The sequence below is a fragment of the Raphanus sativus genome, chromosome 5, assembly GCF_000801105.2.
Source record: "Raphanus sativus cultivar WK10039 chromosome 5, ASM80110v3, whole genome shotgun sequence".
Classification (NCBI taxonomy): Eukaryota; Viridiplantae; Streptophyta; class Magnoliopsida; order Brassicales; family Brassicaceae; genus Raphanus; species Raphanus sativus.
This window is the reverse complement of record NC_079515.1, coordinates 34,144,625-34,166,608: the sequence shown is the minus strand read 5'-3', so window position 1 is coordinate 34,166,608 and position 21,984 is coordinate 34,144,625. Positions and strand designations below refer to the sequence as shown.

At 34.2% G+C, this 21,984-nt stretch overlaps 6 protein-coding genes across 6 annotated transcripts; 5 read left to right on the top strand and 1 right to left on the bottom strand.

Annotated features, from left to right (window-relative positions):
- Positions 1-517: 517 nt before the first annotated feature.
- LOC108857553 (CDPK-related kinase 6) lies at positions 518-3,894 on the top strand. Its single transcript, XM_057011247.1, has 11 exons — positions 518-1,390; positions 1,512-1,642; positions 1,837-1,878; positions 1,982-2,090; positions 2,171-2,249; positions 2,334-2,630; positions 2,729-2,838; positions 2,928-3,032; positions 3,105-3,167; positions 3,257-3,424; positions 3,505-3,894. Exons 1-11 carry the CDS (start codon positions 842-844, stop codon positions 3,643-3,645), a joined length of 1,794 nt encoding a protein of 597 aa, XP_056867227.1. The 5' UTR covers positions 518-841; the 3' UTR covers positions 3,646-3,894.
- A 2,691-nt stretch (positions 3,895-6,585) lies between these two features.
- LOC108859794 (zingipain-2) lies at positions 6,586-8,252 on the top strand. Its single transcript, XM_018633705.2, has 2 exons — positions 6,586-7,081; positions 7,464-8,252. Exons 1-2 carry the CDS (start codon positions 6,643-6,645, stop codon positions 8,048-8,050), a joined length of 1,026 nt encoding a protein of 341 aa, XP_018489207.1. The 5' UTR covers positions 6,586-6,642; the 3' UTR covers positions 8,051-8,252.
- A 2,048-nt stretch (positions 8,253-10,300) lies between these two features.
- LOC108859674 (uncharacterized) lies at positions 10,301-12,612 on the top strand. Its single transcript, XM_018633582.2, has 7 exons — positions 10,301-10,558; positions 10,677-10,823; positions 10,913-11,011; positions 11,260-11,451; positions 11,681-11,800; positions 12,067-12,138; positions 12,226-12,612. Exons 1-7 carry the CDS (start codon positions 10,349-10,351, stop codon positions 12,448-12,450), a joined length of 1,065 nt encoding a protein of 354 aa, XP_018489084.1. The 5' UTR covers positions 10,301-10,348; the 3' UTR covers positions 12,451-12,612.
- A 252-nt stretch (positions 12,613-12,864) lies between these two features.
- LOC108856454 (uncharacterized) lies at positions 12,865-15,898 on the top strand. The gene is made up of 8 exons (XM_018630256.2): positions 12,865-13,078; positions 13,543-13,687; positions 13,789-13,957; positions 14,324-14,594; positions 14,717-14,982; positions 15,069-15,284; positions 15,355-15,457; positions 15,554-15,898. Exons 1-8 carry the CDS (start codon positions 12,928-12,930, stop codon positions 15,613-15,615), a joined length of 1,383 nt encoding a protein of 460 aa, XP_018485758.1. The 5' UTR covers positions 12,865-12,927; the 3' UTR covers positions 15,616-15,898.
- A 2,853-nt stretch (positions 15,899-18,751) lies between these two features.
- Positions 18,752-19,647, top strand: LOC108858828 (uncharacterized). Its single transcript, XM_018632696.2, has 3 exons — positions 18,752-18,806; positions 19,396-19,448; positions 19,528-19,647. Exons 1-3 carry the CDS (start codon positions 18,752-18,754, stop codon positions 19,645-19,647), a joined length of 228 nt encoding a protein of 75 aa, XP_018488198.2.
- A 980-nt stretch (positions 19,648-20,627) lies between these two features.
- On the bottom strand, positions 20,628-21,984 carry LOC130495192 (protein IQ-DOMAIN 21-like; the record flags this gene model as incomplete). The annotated part of the gene is given in 4 exon segments (XM_056986489.1): positions 20,628-21,417; positions 21,583-21,648; positions 21,748-21,833; positions 21,925-21,984. Coding segments are annotated over 4 exon segments (869 nt in total), but the record flags the coding sequence as incomplete, so codon positions are not given.

The following is a 21,984-nucleotide window of genomic DNA, read 5'->3' as shown; positions in this document are numbered from 1 at the left end:
TACACATATTTTCATATAAATAATACCCCAATGTAAGTTTTGTATGATAAATGTTGAAAATACAAAATATATAGCACTATATATTTTAAGTAATATAGAAAAATCTACTTTACGTTATCATAAATTTTTAAAATCAAATTTAGTAATTAAACACATTGCTTATTTAAATACATTAGTACACATTGTTATTTATCAAAATTTTATATTAATACACATTGCGATCATGTATAACATTTAGTAAAAACAAAGATAAAAAAAATTGACTCCCGCTCGGTCGAGCGGGTCATGATCTAGTACACATTTGTTTAATCCCTCCAAAATTTTATGTTACTGTAGCAAATAAACTTTTAATTAAAAGTTGTCAAACACATTTGTGATTTTGTATTTAAACATCTTTTCCTTATAAGTGTCATTCAATACTCTGATTTCGATAATATCAATGTCTGTTTAACACCACTGTAACGCTTATTTTGTGTTGTCCTTTCGTACTTAATTAAAGCAGAAAATTTAGCAAGGAAACATAGAAATTAAATCATTATTGTTGTCACACGTAACATGGCTGTCGTAGGAGTCACGTTTCCACCGCTGTCGTTTTAGCAAACCACCGGCATTCAACGCCGTCTCTTCCGTTATTTTTTTATTTTTTAAGTTTAAAATCTCCAACTCTATATTTTTATTTTATTTTATTTCCCGATTTAATTAATTTTCAATCATCGCCTTGTTTTTTCTTTTGTTCTGTTGATCTCCTCTAAAAGCTTACTATTCAACTTCGTCTCCTCACCGTCCGATGCTTTGACCTTTTAAACGATCGTCTTACTTTGACTTCGACGTTCCGGCAACGATGGGTCACTGTTACAGCCGGAACGTTTCCACCGTCGAAGATAACGACGGCGATATCCCCGCCGGAGCCCCCCAGCTTCCAAATCATACTGAAAACAACCACCGGACTTCAATTCCCAATTCTCCGGCGGCTTCCTCCTCTTCCGAAGTCAACCCTTACACCATCAGCCCCTTTCAAAGCCCGCTGCCGGCGGGAGTAGCTCCTTCTCCGGCAAGAACTCCGGGAAGGAAGTTCAAATGGCCGTTCCCGCCTCCTTCCCCCGCGAAACCGATCATGGCGGCTCTGAGACGGAGAAGAAGCGCGGCTCCGCAGCCTCGAGACGGTCCGATCCCCGAGGAGAGTGAGGAAGTCGATGATCACGGAAGAGGCGGAGGCGGAAGCGGAGGGAGGTTGGATAAGAACTTCGGATTCTCGAAGAACTTTGAAGGGAAGTACGAGCTGGGGAAAGAGGTTGGCCGAGGGCATTTCGGTCATACTTGTTGGGCTAAAGCCAAGAAAGGCAAGATCAAAGGACAAACCGTAGCTGTCAAGATCATTGCTAAAGCCAAGGTTTGTCTCTTTTGTCTGAAATCGTGACTTTGGAACATGTCATGATCAAAATATATGTATTTTCTTTTTTTCTTTTTAAAATGTATATGGGATGATAAAGTGAGGTTTTGTTGTGTTTCAGATGACATCAGCTCTATCCATAGAAGATGTTCGTCGAGAGGTGAAGCTGCTGAAAGCTCTGTCTGGGCATAGACATATGGTTAAGTTCTACGATGTGTTTGAGGATTCCGACAATGTCTTTGTTGTTATGGAGTAAGTATGTCTCTTGTTATGCTTTTATAAAATGTGTTTCATTGTGTTCAGGTTTTAAATGATTTTTTGGGTTATATTATATAGGACAAAGTTTATATTTTCTCTGATGATGACTGCTTTTGTGAATTCAAGTTTCATACAGTTTCCTAGTACCAATGGTTTTTGAAAATGATTTATGTAATTATGGTTGATAGGTTATGTGAAGGTGGAGAGCTATTGGATAGAATTTTGGCGAGGTAAACAAAAACTAATCCATTTTGTATCTTGCCCTAATCAAGGTTAATTAGCTAAGCTGTGTATTGCATATGGATGTATAATCTTTCAATCTTTTTACTGCAGAGGTGGTCGATATCCAGAAGCAGAAGCTAAGCGTATCCTTGTTGAGATTTTATCTGCTACTGCTTTTTTCCATCTTCAAGGTGTGGTGCACCGTGACCTGAAGCCAGAGGTAGGGGACCTTCTACTTCCACCGCAAGTCTCTGTTGCTTGTTTATCAAACAAACCCTTATACGTTTTTTTTGTATCCAGAATTTTCTCTTTACCAGCAAAAATGAGGATGCAGTACTCAAGGTCATAGACTTTGGATTATCTGATTTCGCCAGATTCGGTAATGACTCGTTTAATCTCTCTGCTAGCGCTTGTAGAGTTGTAATTGACAGATATGGTGTGTGTGTTTGATCTTGTTAATCAGATCAGCGTCTGAACGATGTGGTGGGAAGTGCATACTATGTTGCACCTGAAGTACTCCACAGAAATTACAGCACTGAAGCAGATATATGGAGCATAGGTGTCATATCTTACATATTGCTCTGTGGGAGCAGACCTTTTTACGGACGAACCGAGTCTGCTATTTTCCGCTGTGTGCTTAGAGCGAACCCTAATTTCGAAGACTTGCCGTGGCCTTCTATATCTCCTATTGCTAAAGATTTCGTCAAAAGGCTTCTTAACAAAGACCATAGGAAAAGAATGACCGCTGCTCAAGCTTTAGGTAAAAATTCTTTTGATTACCAGAGAGAGATAAAAAAACATGAGTAGTAATGATTTAAAAAATATATATATATATATATATATATATATATTTTGCAGCTCATCCATGGCTTCGAGATGAAAACCCTGGTTTGCTTCTTGATTTTTCGATATACAAATTGGTGAGGTCTTATATTCGTGCTTCGCCTTTCAGAAGAGCAGCACTTAAGGTAACTTGTCTGACATATATATGTGGTCAGGATGATCCATTCGTTGCTTTGTGTAAAATATTTTATTTTGATGTCACTTTGTACCACAGTCTCTATCCAAAGCTATACCAGAAGAAGAACTCGTGTTCCTTAAAGCACAGTTCATGCTCCTTGAACCAGAAGATGGAGCCTTGTATCTTCGCAATTTCACTACGGTCAGTTGTGTGATGATTTCAGTTGGTAATTCAAACTGTGCTTAGTTTCAAACTCTTGTGGGTAATATGCAGGCATTGACAAGATATGCTACGGATGCTATGATCGAATCTAGGCTTCCTGACATTTTAAACTTGGTACGCACGCACTAGCACTAGCACATGGATCTTTTTGAGTCTCAGCATTGTCTAGTAGTCTCTGTAATACTCTTCTTTTTCTTTCTTAGATGCAACCCTTAGCACATAGGAAACTTGATTTTGAAGAGTTTTGTGCGGCTGCGGTTAGCGTTTATCAACTAGAGGCTCTTGAAGAATGGGAACAGATCGCAGCTATAGCGTTTGACGACTTCGAACGTGAAGGAAGCAGAGCCATTTCAGTCCAAGAACTCGCTGAGGTATGTAGAGACTTCAATATATTTTTGGGATCCGTAACACCACGATCATTTTCATGAATCTTGGGGTTACGCATATGCAGGAGATGAGTTTGGGACCAAATGCGCATCCTCTGCTCAAGGATTGGATCCGGAGTTCTGATGGAAAGCTGAGTTACTTGGGATATGCAAAGTTCTTGCACGGTGTGACTGTTCGAAGCTCGAGCTCGAGACCTACTAGGTGACTTCTAACTTTTGCAAATTCAAACCTAATCACACTCTGTCGTTTCAAGACAAAACAAACATGAACTGGAAACAAAGGACCTTTGTATTGAGCATTTTGTTTTCAAGAGGAAACATAACAAAATCAAAAACCAAACAAGCAAAAGAAACAATGTGTTTTTTGTTAAACTTTTTTTATATTTAATTTCCGGATTGTATAGAAAGAACTGGATGGGTTGTTGTTGTTCGGTTCTGATTTTGTTTCCTTGGTATTGGAGGTGTTATAAATCAACGGTTTAGATAAAATACAACTTTTATGCTATACACACACTGGAAAGCTAACTACTATCACCATTCTCGACAAAAACACACTCCTTATATTAAGTGTATACTAGATTAGGACCCGCCCTAAAGGGCGGGAATTGATTTGTCAAATTTCAATTAATAATATATGATATATATAATATGTGTATATAATATTATATATATTTTGTGTAACATTTATATATATATATATACATATTAGACATATATATAATATTTTATTAAATATATATAGAATTTAATAGTATTATAATTTGTGTTGTACTTGTTATTAGTTTGTATTTAATCTTCTTTCATTTTTAGTATAGTAATTTGCCTTATCACACCTTTTACCTTTTAACTAATACACATAGTTATGCCCTTTTTCAAAAAAAAAATTTATACACATAGTCTCGTAAAATGTAATATATAAAAAACATATTTAAAAAATCTACTGACCATATGCCACCATTATTTGGTTGTTTGAACAAAAAAAAAATCATGTTCTTGCATAACTGTGTATGTTGTGATATGATGTAGGTAGAGAGTAAATATATGGAAATAAAGTTAGTGATACGAACATGAGTCTATGTTGGTTTATGCCACAATTATTTGGTTTTTGGAAGATCAATGAGCATAAGCATACACGGTCTTTGTATGTTTACGTTGTAAATGAGTCGGATATTTTTTCTCTTATGTCTGGAATGATATGGAACTCGTTGATTTAAGAGTGATTCAGTTTTATATGATCTAATTATATTAAAGAGATTAACCACAAATATTATAAAAGTGTTATTGGTTAGGTTTAACTAATCTATTTGGTTAAAATTTGGTTTAATTTAAGTTGGTAGGTTTGTATTGTATAGGAGGCATGATATATTCTAGCAACAACTATGAAAGAGTCCAAAATTTAAATGAGAACTTCGAATAGTAGATAATCCCTAAATTAATAGATTAGATGCTCTATACTCGATGTAGTTGTTAAAATTCCTTATGATTTGAATATTTGAAGCAGTTGTTAAAATTCCTTATGATTTAGAATATTTGAAGCAGTTGTTAAAAATTTTTTATGATTCAGCAAACTGAAAAACTAAATCAACTGTTTCTTCACACCGATTAATATTTTTACTTACTATTTTCAAATATTTAACTATCCACAGAATTTTAACTTGATTAGTTTTTCTTTTTTACAAATTGTGTTTAGAAGATAATCATCAATGTATAAATTTTGAGAAATCATCTTTACTCTTTGGTAAATGATTAAATTGTCATCATGAGAAGGAATGGAAACTACTTTCTGTATTCCAAAAGATATTAGTAGTTAGAAATGTAGATGGTTTTAACTGATTCTAGAATATATTAATTTTTAATATTTTCATAAATTTTACTATGTAACTCTTTGAAACTCTTTACAAATTTATCAATTTTTCAACTCTTAAAGTTAATGGACTCTCAACTTTAACATCAACAAACTCTACATAAAATTAACTACCACTAATCCCCTTAAGTTTTGTTTTTATGTTTTGGTAACAAAATAAAAAAATAAGGTATTATCCAAGATAACACCTTTTACATAATTACATTTTATGACATTTTTCTAAGATTGATTTATCTTAATAATATTGGAAGACTATTCTTGTATTCACATGTGACTGTGGTTTAGGTTTTGGTTGAGTTCATACAAATGGACATCGACACAAGACCTACAACTACTTAATGAGTTAAAATTGAGCTGTAAACAAGATTAGCCCAAACTTAAATAATTGAACATGCACTTCGAACCTGTTATGCGTCCCGCTGACTATTAATTTTCATCGGAGTTTTATAACACGGTTTCGGAAAAGTAGGAGAAAAAACAGACTGAAAATTTCATCGCGATTTCCAAGTTTGTGGAACCAGCACCACCCTATATTATAGCTTTATATTACTTTAGTGTCAAAACAGAATTTTGGTTGATTTACATTGAATTTAAAACCTTTTTGGAGCTATGCTCCTTGACCAGACGTTGAAGAGAAGAACAAAATAAACTCATACGTATAATTAGTTGGTACTTACCACAACATGTGGAATATGTAAGTCCTCCTAAGATGATTAATAACTGAACATGGCTTTTAAAATGACTTAAAAGGGTTCATATGCAACGACTCGACCATATAGGACGACGACCTACAACAATGCTACACTTTTACAATATATAGTTATGTACTGTTTTTGGGCTATTTACTACAACAAAGACATTACTGACTATATGTCAGATTCGCTATCACTTCCCAAAGTTCTGTATAACAATGTTTAGGATTTTTAAAAAAATCAGCTTAATCAGACTATACACTTTACCAAGCCTCGATATTATGAGGTTCGATTCATATACGCTCACCGTCGGATAAATAATTGGACCGAACAATCCGAATGATATGCGCTAACCCATTGGAAATTATGGCCCAACCCCAAGAACACGTTTGCAGATTGCGCTAACACATTTGAAATTGTTGGGCATTTACTTGACTTCGTAGCGTGTAGAAACTAATACCAACGATAAGCTAGCGAAACTTGCGTTAGAAAAACTTGCGTTAGAAAATTCAAGAAAACATGCCACCACGCGGTTCATAGTCTCTATATAACACCACCTTCTAATACACTTTTCTTGGCAACCAAGTCATACAAACCCACAACTTTTTACAATAAAAAAACACATTTCATACAATCTCTTTACAAGAATGGCTTCGATCACTTTCTTGATCCTAGCAATTATTCTGAGTTCCAGAACTTCAGGAGCCACTTCTCGTGGGGGGCTCTTTGAAGCTTCTGCTGCCAAGGATAAACATGAGCAATGGATGTCTCGTTTCCATCGTGTTTACTCCGATGAATCTGAAAAAACAAATAGGTTTGAGATCTTTAAGAAGAACTTGGAGTTCGTCAAGAACTTCAACATGAATACAAACATAACGTACAAGTTGGATGTCAACCAGTTCTCTGATCTCACCGACGAGGAGTTTCGGGCGAGGTACATGGGGCTAGTGGTACCCGAAGGTATGACCAGTATAAATTCGGACAAAACGATGTCGTATAGATATGAAGATGTCAGTGAAACCGGTGAAAGCATGGATTGGAGAGAGGAGGGGGCTGTTACATCCATTAAGCACCAAGGCGGATGTGGTAACTAATCATCATCATACTCTTTATTATTCTTTTAACAACATGCATTTCATTAAAAAAAAGAACTAGTAGGCTACATGGCGCGGTCCATAATTAGCATTTTTGTTCTTTACATTTCAAAGATACAGAAAGCGAATCATAAAAATCAAACCGGTTTATAAATATAAACAAAAACTAAAGTTAAACATTCGTTTTCATTAATTTAATTTCTATATAAAAATAATTTACACTTTAAAAACGCCTATGAGAACCTTAGTTAATTTTAATTCCAAATACTAACAGATGATATATAAACCACTAGGATACATGGCACGGTCGTTTTTTTCTTTCTTCTCTACATTTCAAAAGTGTATATATAAAACGAATCATGGAAATTTCACAGGAAGTTGTTGGGCTTTCTCGGCCGTGGCGGCTGTGGAAGGCATAACGAAGATTGCTAAAGGCGAGCTCATATCTCTTTCAGAGCAGCAACTTGTGGATTGCAGCACAGACTACAACAGAGGATGCGGCGGAGGGATAATGTCGAAAGCTTTCGAGTACATAATCAACAACCAAGGAATCACCACAGAAGATAACTATCCCTACCAGGGAGCACAACAGACATGTGGTTCAAACTCCCAGTCATCTGCTGCTACAATCAGCGGATACGAAACCGTTCCAAGTAATGACGAGGAAGCATTGCTAAAAGCGGTGTCTCAACAGCCTGTTTCCACGGTGATAGATGGGTCAGGGGCTGCGTTTAAGTACTATTCAGGTGGGGTGTTTGAAGGTGAATGCGGGACGGAGATGAGTCATGCGGTTGCGATTGTTGGTTACGGGATAAGTGAAGAAGGGACTAAATACTGGTTGCTGAAGAACTCATGGGGAGAATCCTGGGGAGAGAATGGTTACATGAGAATCAAGAGAGACGTTGATGCACCCGAAGGAATGTGTGGCTTGGCCAGACTAGCTTTCTATCCACTTGCATGAGTTGCGTTACTCAGACGTAACCAAGACATGCACCCTTATCCAATAATTTTATGAAACTATATTCTATGTTTTCGTTGCAGTCATATGTATCTATATTATTAAAGTTGAAGTACACAATTGGATTGTTTGGAAACATGGATAGTAGAGATGTGTATTTTCTTTTATTTACATATTTGGCCATTGTATTTTCAATAAATTAATAACAAATGAGAATTGTTTAGAAACATGAATAACATATTTAATACTTTTTTTTATTTAAACATTTAGCCATTGTTTTTACAATAAATTAAACAACCTTCTTTCTATATTTCTTTTTATTACAGTTTTGTCACAATATTTACAATTCTTTTTATTTATAATTTTTTTGGTGAAAATAAAAACACAAACTGAAATATAAATAGTATATTATATAAAACAATTTTTTAAACAGTATTATTAACTTATTTAGTTTGGTCAAATATAAAAATTTCAAGAGTTCAATTTTCAAAACAAAAATCATAAAATTAATAATAATTCATAGAAAACTAATGCAAAAAATTAAAATTTTGAAACATGGATAAAAATATCAGTTTTAAAATATACAAAATGGACTAATCTAATAACCTAAAAACATTCTTTTGTCTAAAATAATCATAAAAATAAAATTTAAATTTTATATACATATTTGAAATCAAAATAATAACATATAAATTGTTTGGTTTAAATTTTAGATCAAAAATCAATAATTATTTTAAATATTTTGGTGTTTTGAGTGTACTTCCACTATGTTAGACATTTATATTTGACTATTTTTTATATATTTTCAAGTATTTAAACCAACCTAAAAAGTATCATACTCCCTCTGTTTCAAATTATATGTCGTTCTAGAGCAAAATTTTTGTTTCAAAATAAGTGTCGTTTTCGGTTTTCAATGCAAAATTTATTGAAAATATTCTCTATTCTATTTTTATATTGGTTGATGTGTATTGGTAATAGTATTTTTATTTTGGAAATATGTAAAATTAAATATTTTCTTAATCTGTGTGCAAAGACTTAGAACGACAAATAATATGAAACGGAGGGAGTATTTATTATGGATGTTTTATATACATTAAAACTAAAAATAATTAATATATATAAGTATGTAATTTTTTTCGGATACATTTTGATATCCAAAATACTTTTGTTCGAATTGGTTATGGTTTCGGTTGTCTAAATGTCAAAATTTTAAATAATTTAGATATTTAATCAATTTTGTTTCGGGTTTGGTATTACTCTTTCGGATCGTGATCGGTTCGGTTCTTCAAATTTGGTTTAAATTTTAGATCAATAATCAACAATTATTTTAAATATTTTTGTGTTTTGAGTGTACTTCTACTATGCTAGATATTTATATTTGACTATTTTTATATATTTTCAAGTATTTAAACCAAACTGAAAGTATCATATATATTCTGGATGTTTTTATATTAAAACTAAAAATAATTAATATATATATATATAAGTATGTAAATCTTTTCTGCATACATTTTGATATCTAAAATACTTCGGTTCGAATTGGTTATGGTTTCGGTTGTCTAAATATTAAAATTTTGAATAATTTGGATATTTAATCAATTTTGGTTTGGGTTTGGTATTACTCTTTCGGATGGTAATCGGTTGGATTTTTCAGATTTAAATTTTTTATCCAGTTTTGATATTGACATAAAAAATAAATAGCAATATGTTTTTGAAATATATACCCGCACGGACGTGCGGGTCAAGTTCTAGTTTGGAGTTAATGTTGGTGGACGCATTTGTTATATTGGCGCGGTAAAGTTTGTATGAGGAAAACATTATTATAAGACTATTAACAATGATATAGACAAACCTCATTGGTCTAATATTTACAAAATTTTTTTTTTTTTTTCTGACTGACTATTATTTACAAAGTTATTTAATGTTTTTTTTACTGAAGTTATTTAATATTTCTAATAAATATTTATGCTTTTTATTTCTACACGTCAATGTCTCCATAAGTCCATTATAATGTATGGAATATGTTCCAAAAACGTAGTTAGCCATCAGTCTATTATGATGTTAACAACTTATTTTTTATCGATCGAAATCTCGGATCAATATTTCCATGCAAATCCTATTAAATTTTTCAAAAAGAAGTTTCTTGCACAAATCGTGGGGAAAAGTGAAAGGAAACTAAAACGACCGCGTTTTCTTTTTACAAAGCTAAGGCCAATAAAACGACGACGTTTGAGTCGAGCATAAACCCACGACGACGTCAAGGGTTTTAGTCGTTGACCATTTATCCTCCTCTTTCCAGCCATGCTTGGGTCGAGAGCTCTGTTCCGCACCAGAATCTGGAACCATGCTCTCTTTCCGAAACGTTCTGGAAACTTCCGAGCGAGTTTCTCGACGAAACGTGTCGGGACGCATAATGGAACTTTCCACTGCGACGAAACCTTAGCTTGCTTCATGCTTCGCCTCTCCACCAGGTTCTCCGGTGCCCAGATCGTCCGTACCAGAGATCATCAGGTTCGATTGAGCGTTTCTCTATGCAAAGTTTCTACCTTTGGATTCAATTTGGGGTTTTTCGAGAAATGGGTCTGAGAATAAGGGATAAGTCTTGATTGGTGAGTGATGTGTCTACAAGGTATTGGAGAAGCTTGATGCGGCTCTTGATGTTGGAGGTGTGTATGATCCAGAGAGTGAACGTTATGACCATCACCAGAAAGGCTTCACCGAAGTGTTTGGACATGGGTTTAATACTAAACTCAGTAGTGCTGGGCTTATCTATAAGGTAAGAAGAGAAGATGCATTCTTGAGATTTTTGGTGGGCCTTGTAGAGAGCATTTGTGCTGATGATGATGATGATTATGCCCTTTATAGCACTATGGCTTGGAGATAATTGCTAAGGAGCTTGGGCTTGATCGGAACCATCCTGATGTGCAGCGTTTGTTTCTAGCTGTGTACAAAAACTTCATTGAGGTAATTAGTAAATTAATCATATTCACAGCAAAGAACGAGCTTAAGTTTTGGCGCTGTGTCTTTGAAAGTTTTAGTGTCTGATGGGCACATGTTACTGAATCTGTTGTCTGATTGGCATAACAGAGAAAGGATAATGTACTTTTGATGTTAGAGATCGTGGAGCAGTTGTTGAACTTTTCATATATATAGTGTTGTTTTTTCATTTGTTTATTTTGAGGTGACTCGTCTGTTGTTGAATAAAATTGCAGGCGGTGGATGCTATTGACAACGGAATCCATCAGTATGATACTGAACAGTCTCCAAGATATGTAAACAACACAAGCCTGGCGCGTAGGATTGGAAGGTTGAACTTAGACTGGACTGAGCCTGATCAGTCTAGTGGCAAAGAAGATGAAGCCTTTCATCGAGCAATGGAACTTGCTGGCTCTGAGTTCTTAGAGGTTTCTTTTACCCTTCTATATCTCATCCAATTCCATATAAATCATTTGGCTCTGATCCTTTTTGGAAGACATAGACACTAAGGAAATATTGCTAGTAGCCAATATTGTCCTTGTTTCATAACTGATTAGTGTCAGAATCTGTTTGATTTCCTGCCTTTTTTTGAGAATGAATTGAGAATACAGCCAATACTTACCTCTATACTTATCGTGTGCTCTACTTTTTGATTAGTGTGTTCGTTTTCATGCGAAATCATGGTTGCCAGCTCGGTCAATTGTTATGGAGTGTCTGGCAGAACGTCATAATATAGACTCCAGTGGAGAGATCGTGAAGCTCCGTAGACAATGCCCAGTATGTTAAAACTAGCTCTTTTACATATATCTCATATAGGTCTGGTTAGACTTTGCTAGACGGGTTACACAATTGATAATATAGGCCTGGTTAAACTTTGCCAGACGGGTTACACAATTGATAATATAGGCCTGGTTAGACTTTGCCAGACGGGTTACACAATTGATAATATAGGCCTGGTTAGACTTTGCTAGACGGATTACACAATTGATAACATTTTGGGATTAGTTTTGGAAAGTTGTTAAGAGTTTTCGTGCATTTTGTAGTGGAAACTCCATATATTCGAGCTCGAGGAAGAGATGAAGATTGATCCTCAAATAAAATATGTTTTGTACCAGGTGTTTATGCAATGATCTTTAACTATTTCTTCGTAACCTTTATTACTCTTAAAGCCAATGAATGTGTTGTATGTGGATTGTGTGCAGGATGATAGAAGCGAAAACTGGAGAATCCAGGCGGTTTCGGTTTCACCAGACAAGTTTGAGAGCCGTAAAGCTTTGCCAATTTCATGGAGGGGCCTAGAAAGGGAGAAGCTCTCAGAGGAAAGTTCAATTCCGGGATGCGTGTTTGTGCACATGAGTGGTTTTATTGGTGCAAACCGGAGCTATGAAGGTGCTTTGGCAATGGCAAGAGCCTCTTTGATTGCTTAGTTTCAATGTATAAAACCAAAAGATGGAGTTCTAGTTCTTTGGTTTGAACCGGTTTACAGACATACAATTTAGAATCTCTCAATCTGAGAGGCTGTAGCTAAAATCAAGTAACACTATACATTTTTTGGACATAAAACAAATTGTGAAAATATTCATGCTTCACCAATTTTTTTTTTTTGTAACTTCATTTTTATTATTAATCTGTATTAGTTATTAGTTATCAATCTATTCGACTAGTGAAAATTTTAGTAATAAAATACTACACTTGTTATAAACATTTGATTATACGATAATGATCTTGAAATGTTATGGCATAAATATTCTAATCACCGGTTCGCGCTGACGTGTATCATAACCGCGTTGTACAGTTAATTGGTTTGGTACAATAGCACACGCCTTCTCCACTCCTTCACATTTGCTTCTCCTTCTTCTAGTTTGTCTCCAACTCAGAGAGTGAGAGGAGAAGCGAAAGCAAGGATGGAGGTTTTCTACTACCTGGTGTTCGGAGTGATGGCTGCCGTAGTGGCGGCGTTGGAGCTGAGCAAGACAAACAAGGATCGGATCAACACTTCTTCTTCCTTCAATTCCTTCAAGAACAATTACCTCGTCGTCTTCTCTATCATGATGGGTACCACCACTTCCATTACTTCATCGTTTCCTTTTCTAATTGTGAAGGTTCTATATCGGAAGAATCAGCTCTGTTGATTCATCCGCACCTGCAATTTCGATTGCGATTTTCCTGATACGGATCCGATCTAAAGTAGTTTTCGCGATTTCTAGACTTCTTTTGTACTAGATCGAATCCCGATGCGGTTTATGTTTACGATTTCGTGTTAGTCGATCATTGCTAAATCTGGTACGAATTGTTAGTAGATTAATCTCGTTTTAAGCACTAGGTTTAGTGATAGGTGTCGTAGATCAGAGATTTTAGATGAGGTTGATGGAATTATAAGGCGAGTGATCATCATCACCTGCTTACTTAACAAGTTTTGTCGTTTTATTTGTGATTTTGATACTACTGTTATGAAAAAGCAAAATAATCATTCTTCAATTCATTCATGCTGATACACACTTTGATTATGTTTGTTACAGCTGGGGATTGGCTTCAGGGACCTTATGTGTATTACCTTTACAGCACTTATGGTTTCGGGAAAGGAGATATTGGTCAGCTTTTCATTGCTGGTTTTGGCTCCTCCATGTTGTTTGGTACCATTGTTGGATCCCTCGCTGACAAACAGTGAGCCTTTCCTTTTCTTTCTTTTTTTTTAACTTAAAGTGCGTGTTATCAGGGGAGAAACTGAGTTTTAACAGAAAAATAATATCTCTGTTTGGATTCAGGGGTCGAAAGAGGGCATGTGTTACTTACTGCATAGTTTACATATTGAGCTGCATCACCAAGCACTCTCCACAGTACAGAGTTTTGATGGTTGGTCGTATCTTGGGTGGTATTGCTACTTCTCTCTTGTTTTCAGCCTTTGAGTCTTGGCTCATTGCTGAGCACAACAAGGTCTGCCCCTTAAGTTTTATTTTTTATTTTTTCCTTTTTTCTCAAGCATAGTTTGATTACTGCGGAAATTCTCTTAGATGCTTGTTAATTGTTTGATAGAAACATAGTCTAACTCCAACAAACAATGTATGCTCCTCGATTAGCGTGATGAGTGGGACAGTTAACGCAGTCAATTCTTGATGACTGCCTGTAGATTCCATAGTATCTCGAAACAATCATTTCTGAACTTCAAATTGTTCTATGTATCAAAACTCATTTGTAATGTTTACACAAGGGTAACGATCAAGAGAGTAAAGCTTATCTTAGTTTTAGGCTTTTAGCCATATCTGATGTGAAATTTTTGCTTTCCTGAACAACTATGCACAGAGGAACTTTGACCAACAGTGGCTGTCACTGACATTCTCTAAGGCGGTTTTCCTTGGAAATGGTCTGGTCGCTATTCTCTCCGGGTTGTTTGGAAACCTTCTTGTCGATACTTTCTCATTTGGCCCTGTAGCTCCCTTTGACGCCGCCGCATGCATTCTTGCGATTGGAATGGCCATCATTTTGTCAACATGGTCGGAGAATTATGGAGATCCATCGGACAGTAAAGATCTGCTGACTCAGTTCAAAGTTGCTGCCATAGCCATAGCTTCAGGCAGGTTCAAAGTTAGCGTTGATTTAAAGGCTTCTTAATAACTCATTCGTACATTCTCGCATTAGAACTGTAAGCTTTGTATCCGCATTGTCACTAACGCAAATCTATGGATGATTTCTCAGATGAGAAGATTGCATTGCTAGGGGCTATTCAATCTCTTTTTGAAGCCTCGATGTACACATTTGTTTTCCTGTGGACACCAGCTCTGAGCCCAAACGACGAAGAAATTCCACATGGCTTCGTATTTGCGACCTTCATGTTGGCCTCCATGTTGGGAAGCTCTCTTGCCGCTCGTCTCATGGCTCGTTCATCTCTCAGAGTCGAAAACTACATGCAAATTGTCTTTCTAGTCTCCGCTGCTTCTCTTCTGCTTCCCATCACAACAAGTGTATGTGAAGCTACGCTGTTAAACTCTTAGGTTTATACAATCTTTTATATGCATATTGACCCTATAATAACAACATGTTTGGTCAGGTCTTGGTGACGCCATCAAAGGTGAAAGAGGAAGGCTTGTCTTTGACTTGCTCCATTCAACTACTTGGTTTCTGTGTTTTCGAGGCTTGTGTTGGAATCTTTTGGCCATCGATCATGAAGATGAGATCACAGTATATCCCTGAAGAAGCAAGAAGCACCATAATGAATTTCTTCCGTGTTCCGCTCAACATATTTGTCTGCATCGTCTTGTACAACGTAAGAATAAGTCCAGTCATCATCCTTTTAACATAATCTTTGTTTTGTTTTTAATCTTGTGGTTGTGCAGGTTGATGCATTTCCAATCACGATCATGTTTGGTATGTGCTCAATCTTCCTCTTCGTAGCTTCCATATTACAACGGCGGCTTATGGTCATCTCCGAAAAGCCAAGTGCGTTCCTTTGCTCTTACAGTCTTATTATACATGTTGTAGTGTTCATTTTTGTGGTAATGAACTACTAAGGAGCTCTTTATGTTTTGTTTGCAGAGGGAGAAGAGTGGAGTCCAATGAAGGATAGAAACTCTGAAGTTGATCCTCTTACCCTCTGATCATTTTCCACTTTTTTTTTGGTTAATTGATTTTCGCCGAATCATTGAGAAATAGAGAAAGAAACAGTCTAAATGAAGAAAGGTAATGATTTGCTCAAGATTTTGCATGTATGGTTTAGTGATGTTGATTTTTTTTTAATAGTGTACGTAACTCTCTATTTTGCCTTTACCAATTGAATGTTATAATTTTACAAATAGTGTGTTTTAAGTTTGTGAACTTCTTTGTTCACTATGTACTAGAAATTGATCTCACTCTTTCCACATGTTTAATGCTTTTTCACTAGTTTAATGTGCCGTTCATTACAGTCGAACACTGAAACAAAGATTGTTCACTAAAAATTAGAAAGACAAATTCAATATATACAACCTTAATTGAATTGAATAAAGCTTTAGATCCACTCAATGGGGTTTGAATTAGGGGTGGGCGTTCGGGTATCCATTCGGGTTCGGTTTGGGTCTATTCGGGTTTTCGGGGTCAAATATTTCAGTCTCATTCGGATATTTCTAAATTTTGGTTCGGGTTCGGTTCAGATCCTTTCGGATTCGGATAATCTATTTAAATTATTTTTAAAATTTTAAAATTCATTATATACTTTAAACTTCACAAAATCTATTAACAAAATAAATGTTACATATAAATTTGTAACATATGTTAAAATACCAAAACTTAACATATAAATTGGTATAATTTGAATATTTGGAATGAGAGTCAATATATAATTTAAATATTATTGGTGTTTTGAGTATACTTTAACTATTTAGGCATGTATTTTTGACTATTTGTATATATTTTTCAAGTATTTTGGACAATTTAAAAGTATCATATATTTTTTGGATGCCTTTTAATATACATTAAATCTAAAATTAGTTAATATATAGAGGCATATTAATCTATTTCAGATACATTCGAGTACCCGAAATATTTCGGTTCGGATCAGGTTTGGGTTCGGTTCTTTAAATACCAAAAATTTGAACCCATTCGGAATTTTTATCAATTTCGGTTCGGGTTTGATACTACTTTTTTGGATCGGTTTCGGTTCGGTTCTTCGGGTTCGGTCTTTTTGCCCAGCCCTGGTTTGAATAGTGTGGGGCTATCGGATCATTGGTTGAAATCAAACGTGACTATGATTATCTATCTATTCAAAAAAAAAAATTAAGTTGCATTGTTGGCAGACTATGAGATCTTTTTTTTTTATCGAGTAGACTAGGTCTGGATATTTTACCCAGATTCAAAGATCCGACCCGAAACCGATCCGAAAAAATCCGTTACGGATAGAAACCGATCCGATCAAATTACTTTATCGGATCTTGTTGTAGAGGATCCACGGGTTTTGGATCCGACCACCCGAAACCCGATGGGTACCCGAATTAATAATATAAATTAAATAAAATGTATCAGAAGGAAATCGAAGTAGGGTTATTTGTCTAATGATAAGATATCAACCAATAGGAGACAACCAATTATTATTGTATCTCGCATAGTTTAATATAATAAAAATACAAATTTTGAATATTTTTGGATATATAAAATTTTCAGATATTTGTTTGTATTTTTATGTAATTTTTAGGTCGAATCCGAACCCGATCCAGAACCAAACCGATAAATTTTAATTATCCGAATGGGTCCAATTATCTAAGATCCGACCCGAACCCAGTACAATCTGAACCAATCTGGAACCGATAATTTGAAATTATCCTATCAGATCATAAACTTCTAGACTCGAAAGATCCTGATCCGAAAGAGCCGGACCCGATCGGACGACCCGGATGTCCAGGTTAAAGTAGACTATAAGATATAAAACGTAATAGTTACATAAAAATCTGGAGAAACACAGATGGATAATTGTTCATTAGAGTGAGAGTGTTACTGCAATAAACTACCTCTTGAAATAATGTACATTCCAAGTGCCAGAAAAAGAAGGTGATGAACTCCAAAGTGAAGATTATCAATCATAATGGCCGACTATCACAAAGAAATTTTACTATCTATTTATTCTACAAGAAAATTAACCTATAAACATCATAAATGAAACATGACTAGAAAAATACAGTTTTGTAAAAAGTTAACAGCACATAAATTCTAAGCTAAAAATTTCAAGAGCAACTTCGATAGTACCTAGTCAGTTGATTAGACCAAGAAAAAACCTAGTCAGTTGAAACAACAAATATTATTTTGTAACAAATATTTTCGTTTTTTTATTAACAACAGTGACAAATATTTTTTATTGTTTCTTTTAGATCATCTCCGATCTACTTCTATTTTTATCTCTATATTTTTTTCTAAATCAGAAAATCTCTATTATAAAAGTGAATTTGTTCCAATTTATGACTTTATGATAGAGTTATTCTATTTATAATGGAAAATATAAAAGATATGCTATTTTCACATCTAAATATAGAAACAAAAATTAACATTTTTCTATATTTTCCTCTAAAATAAAAAGACTCTATTATATAGTCATACATTAGAAAAACTTATATAGGTGATGATTGGTTGTGACTGTATATGTTTTAGAAAGCCAAAATTTGGTTCAGAGACATATATGTCAACTAATCAAGTTTTACTTTCCTAAAAAATCTCCCAAAAAAAAAATCTCTACAAAACTGAAATATGGCTGTAGAAAGCTTTGTTTTTTTTTTGATCAAATAAGTGTAGAAAGCTTTATTTCTAAAACAAAAAATAAAGTGTTTTACAGAGCTACATCAACCAAAACTACAGCAAATAAATTTACAGAATATTACAGCAAAAAACATAAAGCTATAGTCTTTACCAATCACCCCTATAAGCATACATCGAAAATGCTCTTATGATTCAATATTTTTAGAAATCTTATAATTTTTTAAAAAAATGTCAATTGTCTTTATATAACAGCTTAGCCAAAAGATTTGATTTGATTTTTGTTTGATTTATAGATATAAATGGGGAGATCTCAAAATTGATTGTGACTGATTTCATATCAATGAGGATTAGGAGTATAAATTGGACGTGTCCTCTTTATAAAAGATACATAACTTCCTCCAAAATCACCAACAAATAAACAATTTAGTTTTTTTTTTGTTTTACTTCCAATTGATTAGGCGTTATTAAACAAAGCCCCAGTTTTATCTGATCACAAAAGCTTATACATTCGTAAGGATGAAATCGGTGATTTTCATCTCGTTTTTGCTCCTATTACAATTGTGTTCTTCAGGTAATCACAAAACCACATTAATTGGATTTTATTTCTGATTATATCACATTAAGTAAAAGTATGTTAATTGTATTTATTTGGAAATTTATATAGAACATTTTTTGTAAAATTATTAATTTTAAAATATGATTGTTCAATTATTGTTTTTAAATTCGTTCAAAATGACATTTATTCGAAAACGGATGGAATATTTAAGAACACTTGATTGTAAAGCATTTTTAAATCATAAGACACCTAAATTTTATAAATATTTAAAATTAATGATCCACTAATTAATACATGATTATTTTTTCCAGATAAGTAGAATTCATATATCAATAATTACCACTACGTTTAAAGATAAATAGTTGTAATTTTATAAGCTATATTAGAAATTCGTACAGATTGTTACTTAATTTTCAACAAGAGTTTATAAATGTATAGGGATAAGCATTTTATAACAATCTTTAAGATGGGCACTTGAATTACAGATTTCACACCCAAATTTCCTAATAATTTGTTCCATTTCAATCGATATATTACTGATATATGCCTTGTATTAACACAAAATACATATACATTTCTTACATCTTGCATACTTATTTCTTAGGGTCTGAGGAGGACCATGGAGTTACTCATACTGATCAATATTCCAAGGAGAAGGTACCTAATTAACCCTAACTATTGACTTCATTTAAATAAATCAAGCTATGTTGATGGCAAAAAGATGTATATAAAACAGATTGAGGAGAGTATTGAGACACTGATGGACTATCCAAAACCCGGTCCCAATGACCCTGGTAGTGGGCATCGTTTTCGTACACCGCCTGGTCGTCCTCCGCATCCTATGAGTAACCCATAAGGAGAAAATAGTAATGTAATGCTGAATCTATCCTTATAATGGTATCACTTCTGTTATCCATTACAGGTGTCAAAAGTTATCAATTCATGTAATCTGTTTTAATTATGATTCGATAAAAAAAACTCCAAAACATTATTAAAAAGGTAATTTGCTTATATGTTATCACTACATTTATTCTCGTAAAGAAAAAAATGATATGACTTCTAATTTTATTTATTTATATTTATATTTCTGATAACTTCTCATATATCATCATTAACACTAATAAAAGTAAACTAAATATTATATTTTACAAATATAACAATATTTTCACAGCTAAAAAACATTAAAAAAAATCATAAACATTTTATTTAAGAAGTGATTTGTTTATATGTTACATCACATTCATTTTCTCAAAAAAAAATCCTAAAATATATGACATACATCAAGTTTAACAGAACCGATAATTTCATCGATATAAATTTATATTTTTGACAAATTTTCTAAAATATGATAATAATGCTTTTATCATTATTAATCAATTCAGAAGTACTTAGATAGTTAAATATATGAATTTTAACCAAAATCAATTAAATAATAATAAAACTAATTTAAGTTTCTAGCCATTTATTCATATTTGATCGTGATAAGTTATCTACATTGAAAAACTGACCATTGATCTACTAGATTATTAACTACATTAATTTCTATCAGTTTAATGTATCTTATATATAAAGCAAACAAAAATCATATTTACTATATTTAGATATCAAATAAATATAGCCACTAAATGTAATATAATTGTTATTTTTAGAAAATATAGATTAAACATTTAGTGAAATTCACCTAAATCTAAATAAATTTAAATTGAAGTATTTAAATCAAATTGAGTCATCATTCATCGCTCTGAGACGTTTGTACAATGATTACTTTTGGTAAATAGAATTAAACAGTATTTTAAAGAGAGAGTAATTCATTCATAACATATTGCTCTGACCAACTAGAGAAAATATGTTCGTTTATTCAAGTCATATACAATTATATCGAATAAGACATATATTTAGATAAGCAACCACATATACGTTAAGTTTTTATTCCAAGAAACCAAAAAGAAAAAAGATTCAGATACTTCTTCTAATGATCATGCCTCCAGCCTCTCTTTCCGTATCCGGTAGGACTTTGACTAGGACTAACGGGCTTACGTCGGATGTCCGTTTTGGAGTTAGGACTCCTGAGACCGGGATAACCGGTTGTTACTTCTCCACAAGAACTTGAAGAACCACAACCCGACCCATTAATCGAACCGTGTTTGGTCGACGAGTTCCAGTTTGGCATAAAAGAAGTACTTTGAAGCTTGACGGTAGTGCCTTGGTCACGAACTTTAGCCTTTGCAGATGCAGTTGGAGCCATATAGCTTGGTATACGGGTTGGGCTTTTACGTTGCTTATGGGCTTGTCTATATGTTCCTAAGTCTATATTCTGTCGGTCAATAAGACCGATTATCCTGTCCTTGAGGCTAGTAGGAGTGGTCACGTCCATTTCCACCGTTTTCTCCGATACATCATCGGGTGTGGTGGTACCAGCCGTGGTTGCTGCGGCTGTGGGGAAAGGTGGATATGGAGGAGGATTGTAGTGACCAGGACCGGGACTAGAACCGGGTACGGTTTGACGGCCTGTGTATGGTCGGGAAGACATCCAATGGTCAAGCCAGTTCCGAGCCAATTGAGTTCTATCAGGCCCATTGGAAGAAAATCTACTTGCCTCGCCATCATTTGTGTGTTGCATTTGTCGCTTCAATTTGAAAAACGGAATCGTATAAGTAAATATGTTAAAGATATAACTAGTACATAAATTTCAGATGTCGCGTATGAACATATTCTCTAATTAAATTTTATCAAAAACTAGGAGACTATTTTGAGAGAGTAAAAGTTATTAGGAAAAAGAGAGATGACCAACCTGGTAAGTGTATGCATAAGCAAGAGCCCTCTCTCTTTCCATCATTCCTTGACTCTTCTCTGTTTCCTATATATACTCAAAATACAATTAACTAATAATTTACCAATATAGTTCTCTTAGAAGACAATATTGTGGAACATGGTACTCAAGATTTGTCCACATTACCTTTCCTGGAGTTTGGTACAGGCTGGTTCGGTTCACTTTGTGTAATTTGTTCAGTTTTTCTCGTTCGGTTTGGACATTCGCAGATCCTAAAAACCCATACAATTATAAATGTTATGTTCACCATCAGAAAATACATGTATATATATAGTATCTACCATTAAACATTTCAGTACGCACCTTTGTTCGATTTTTCCATCCCAAATCGCCTCTCCTCTTCTTCAAACTGTTTCTTAAACC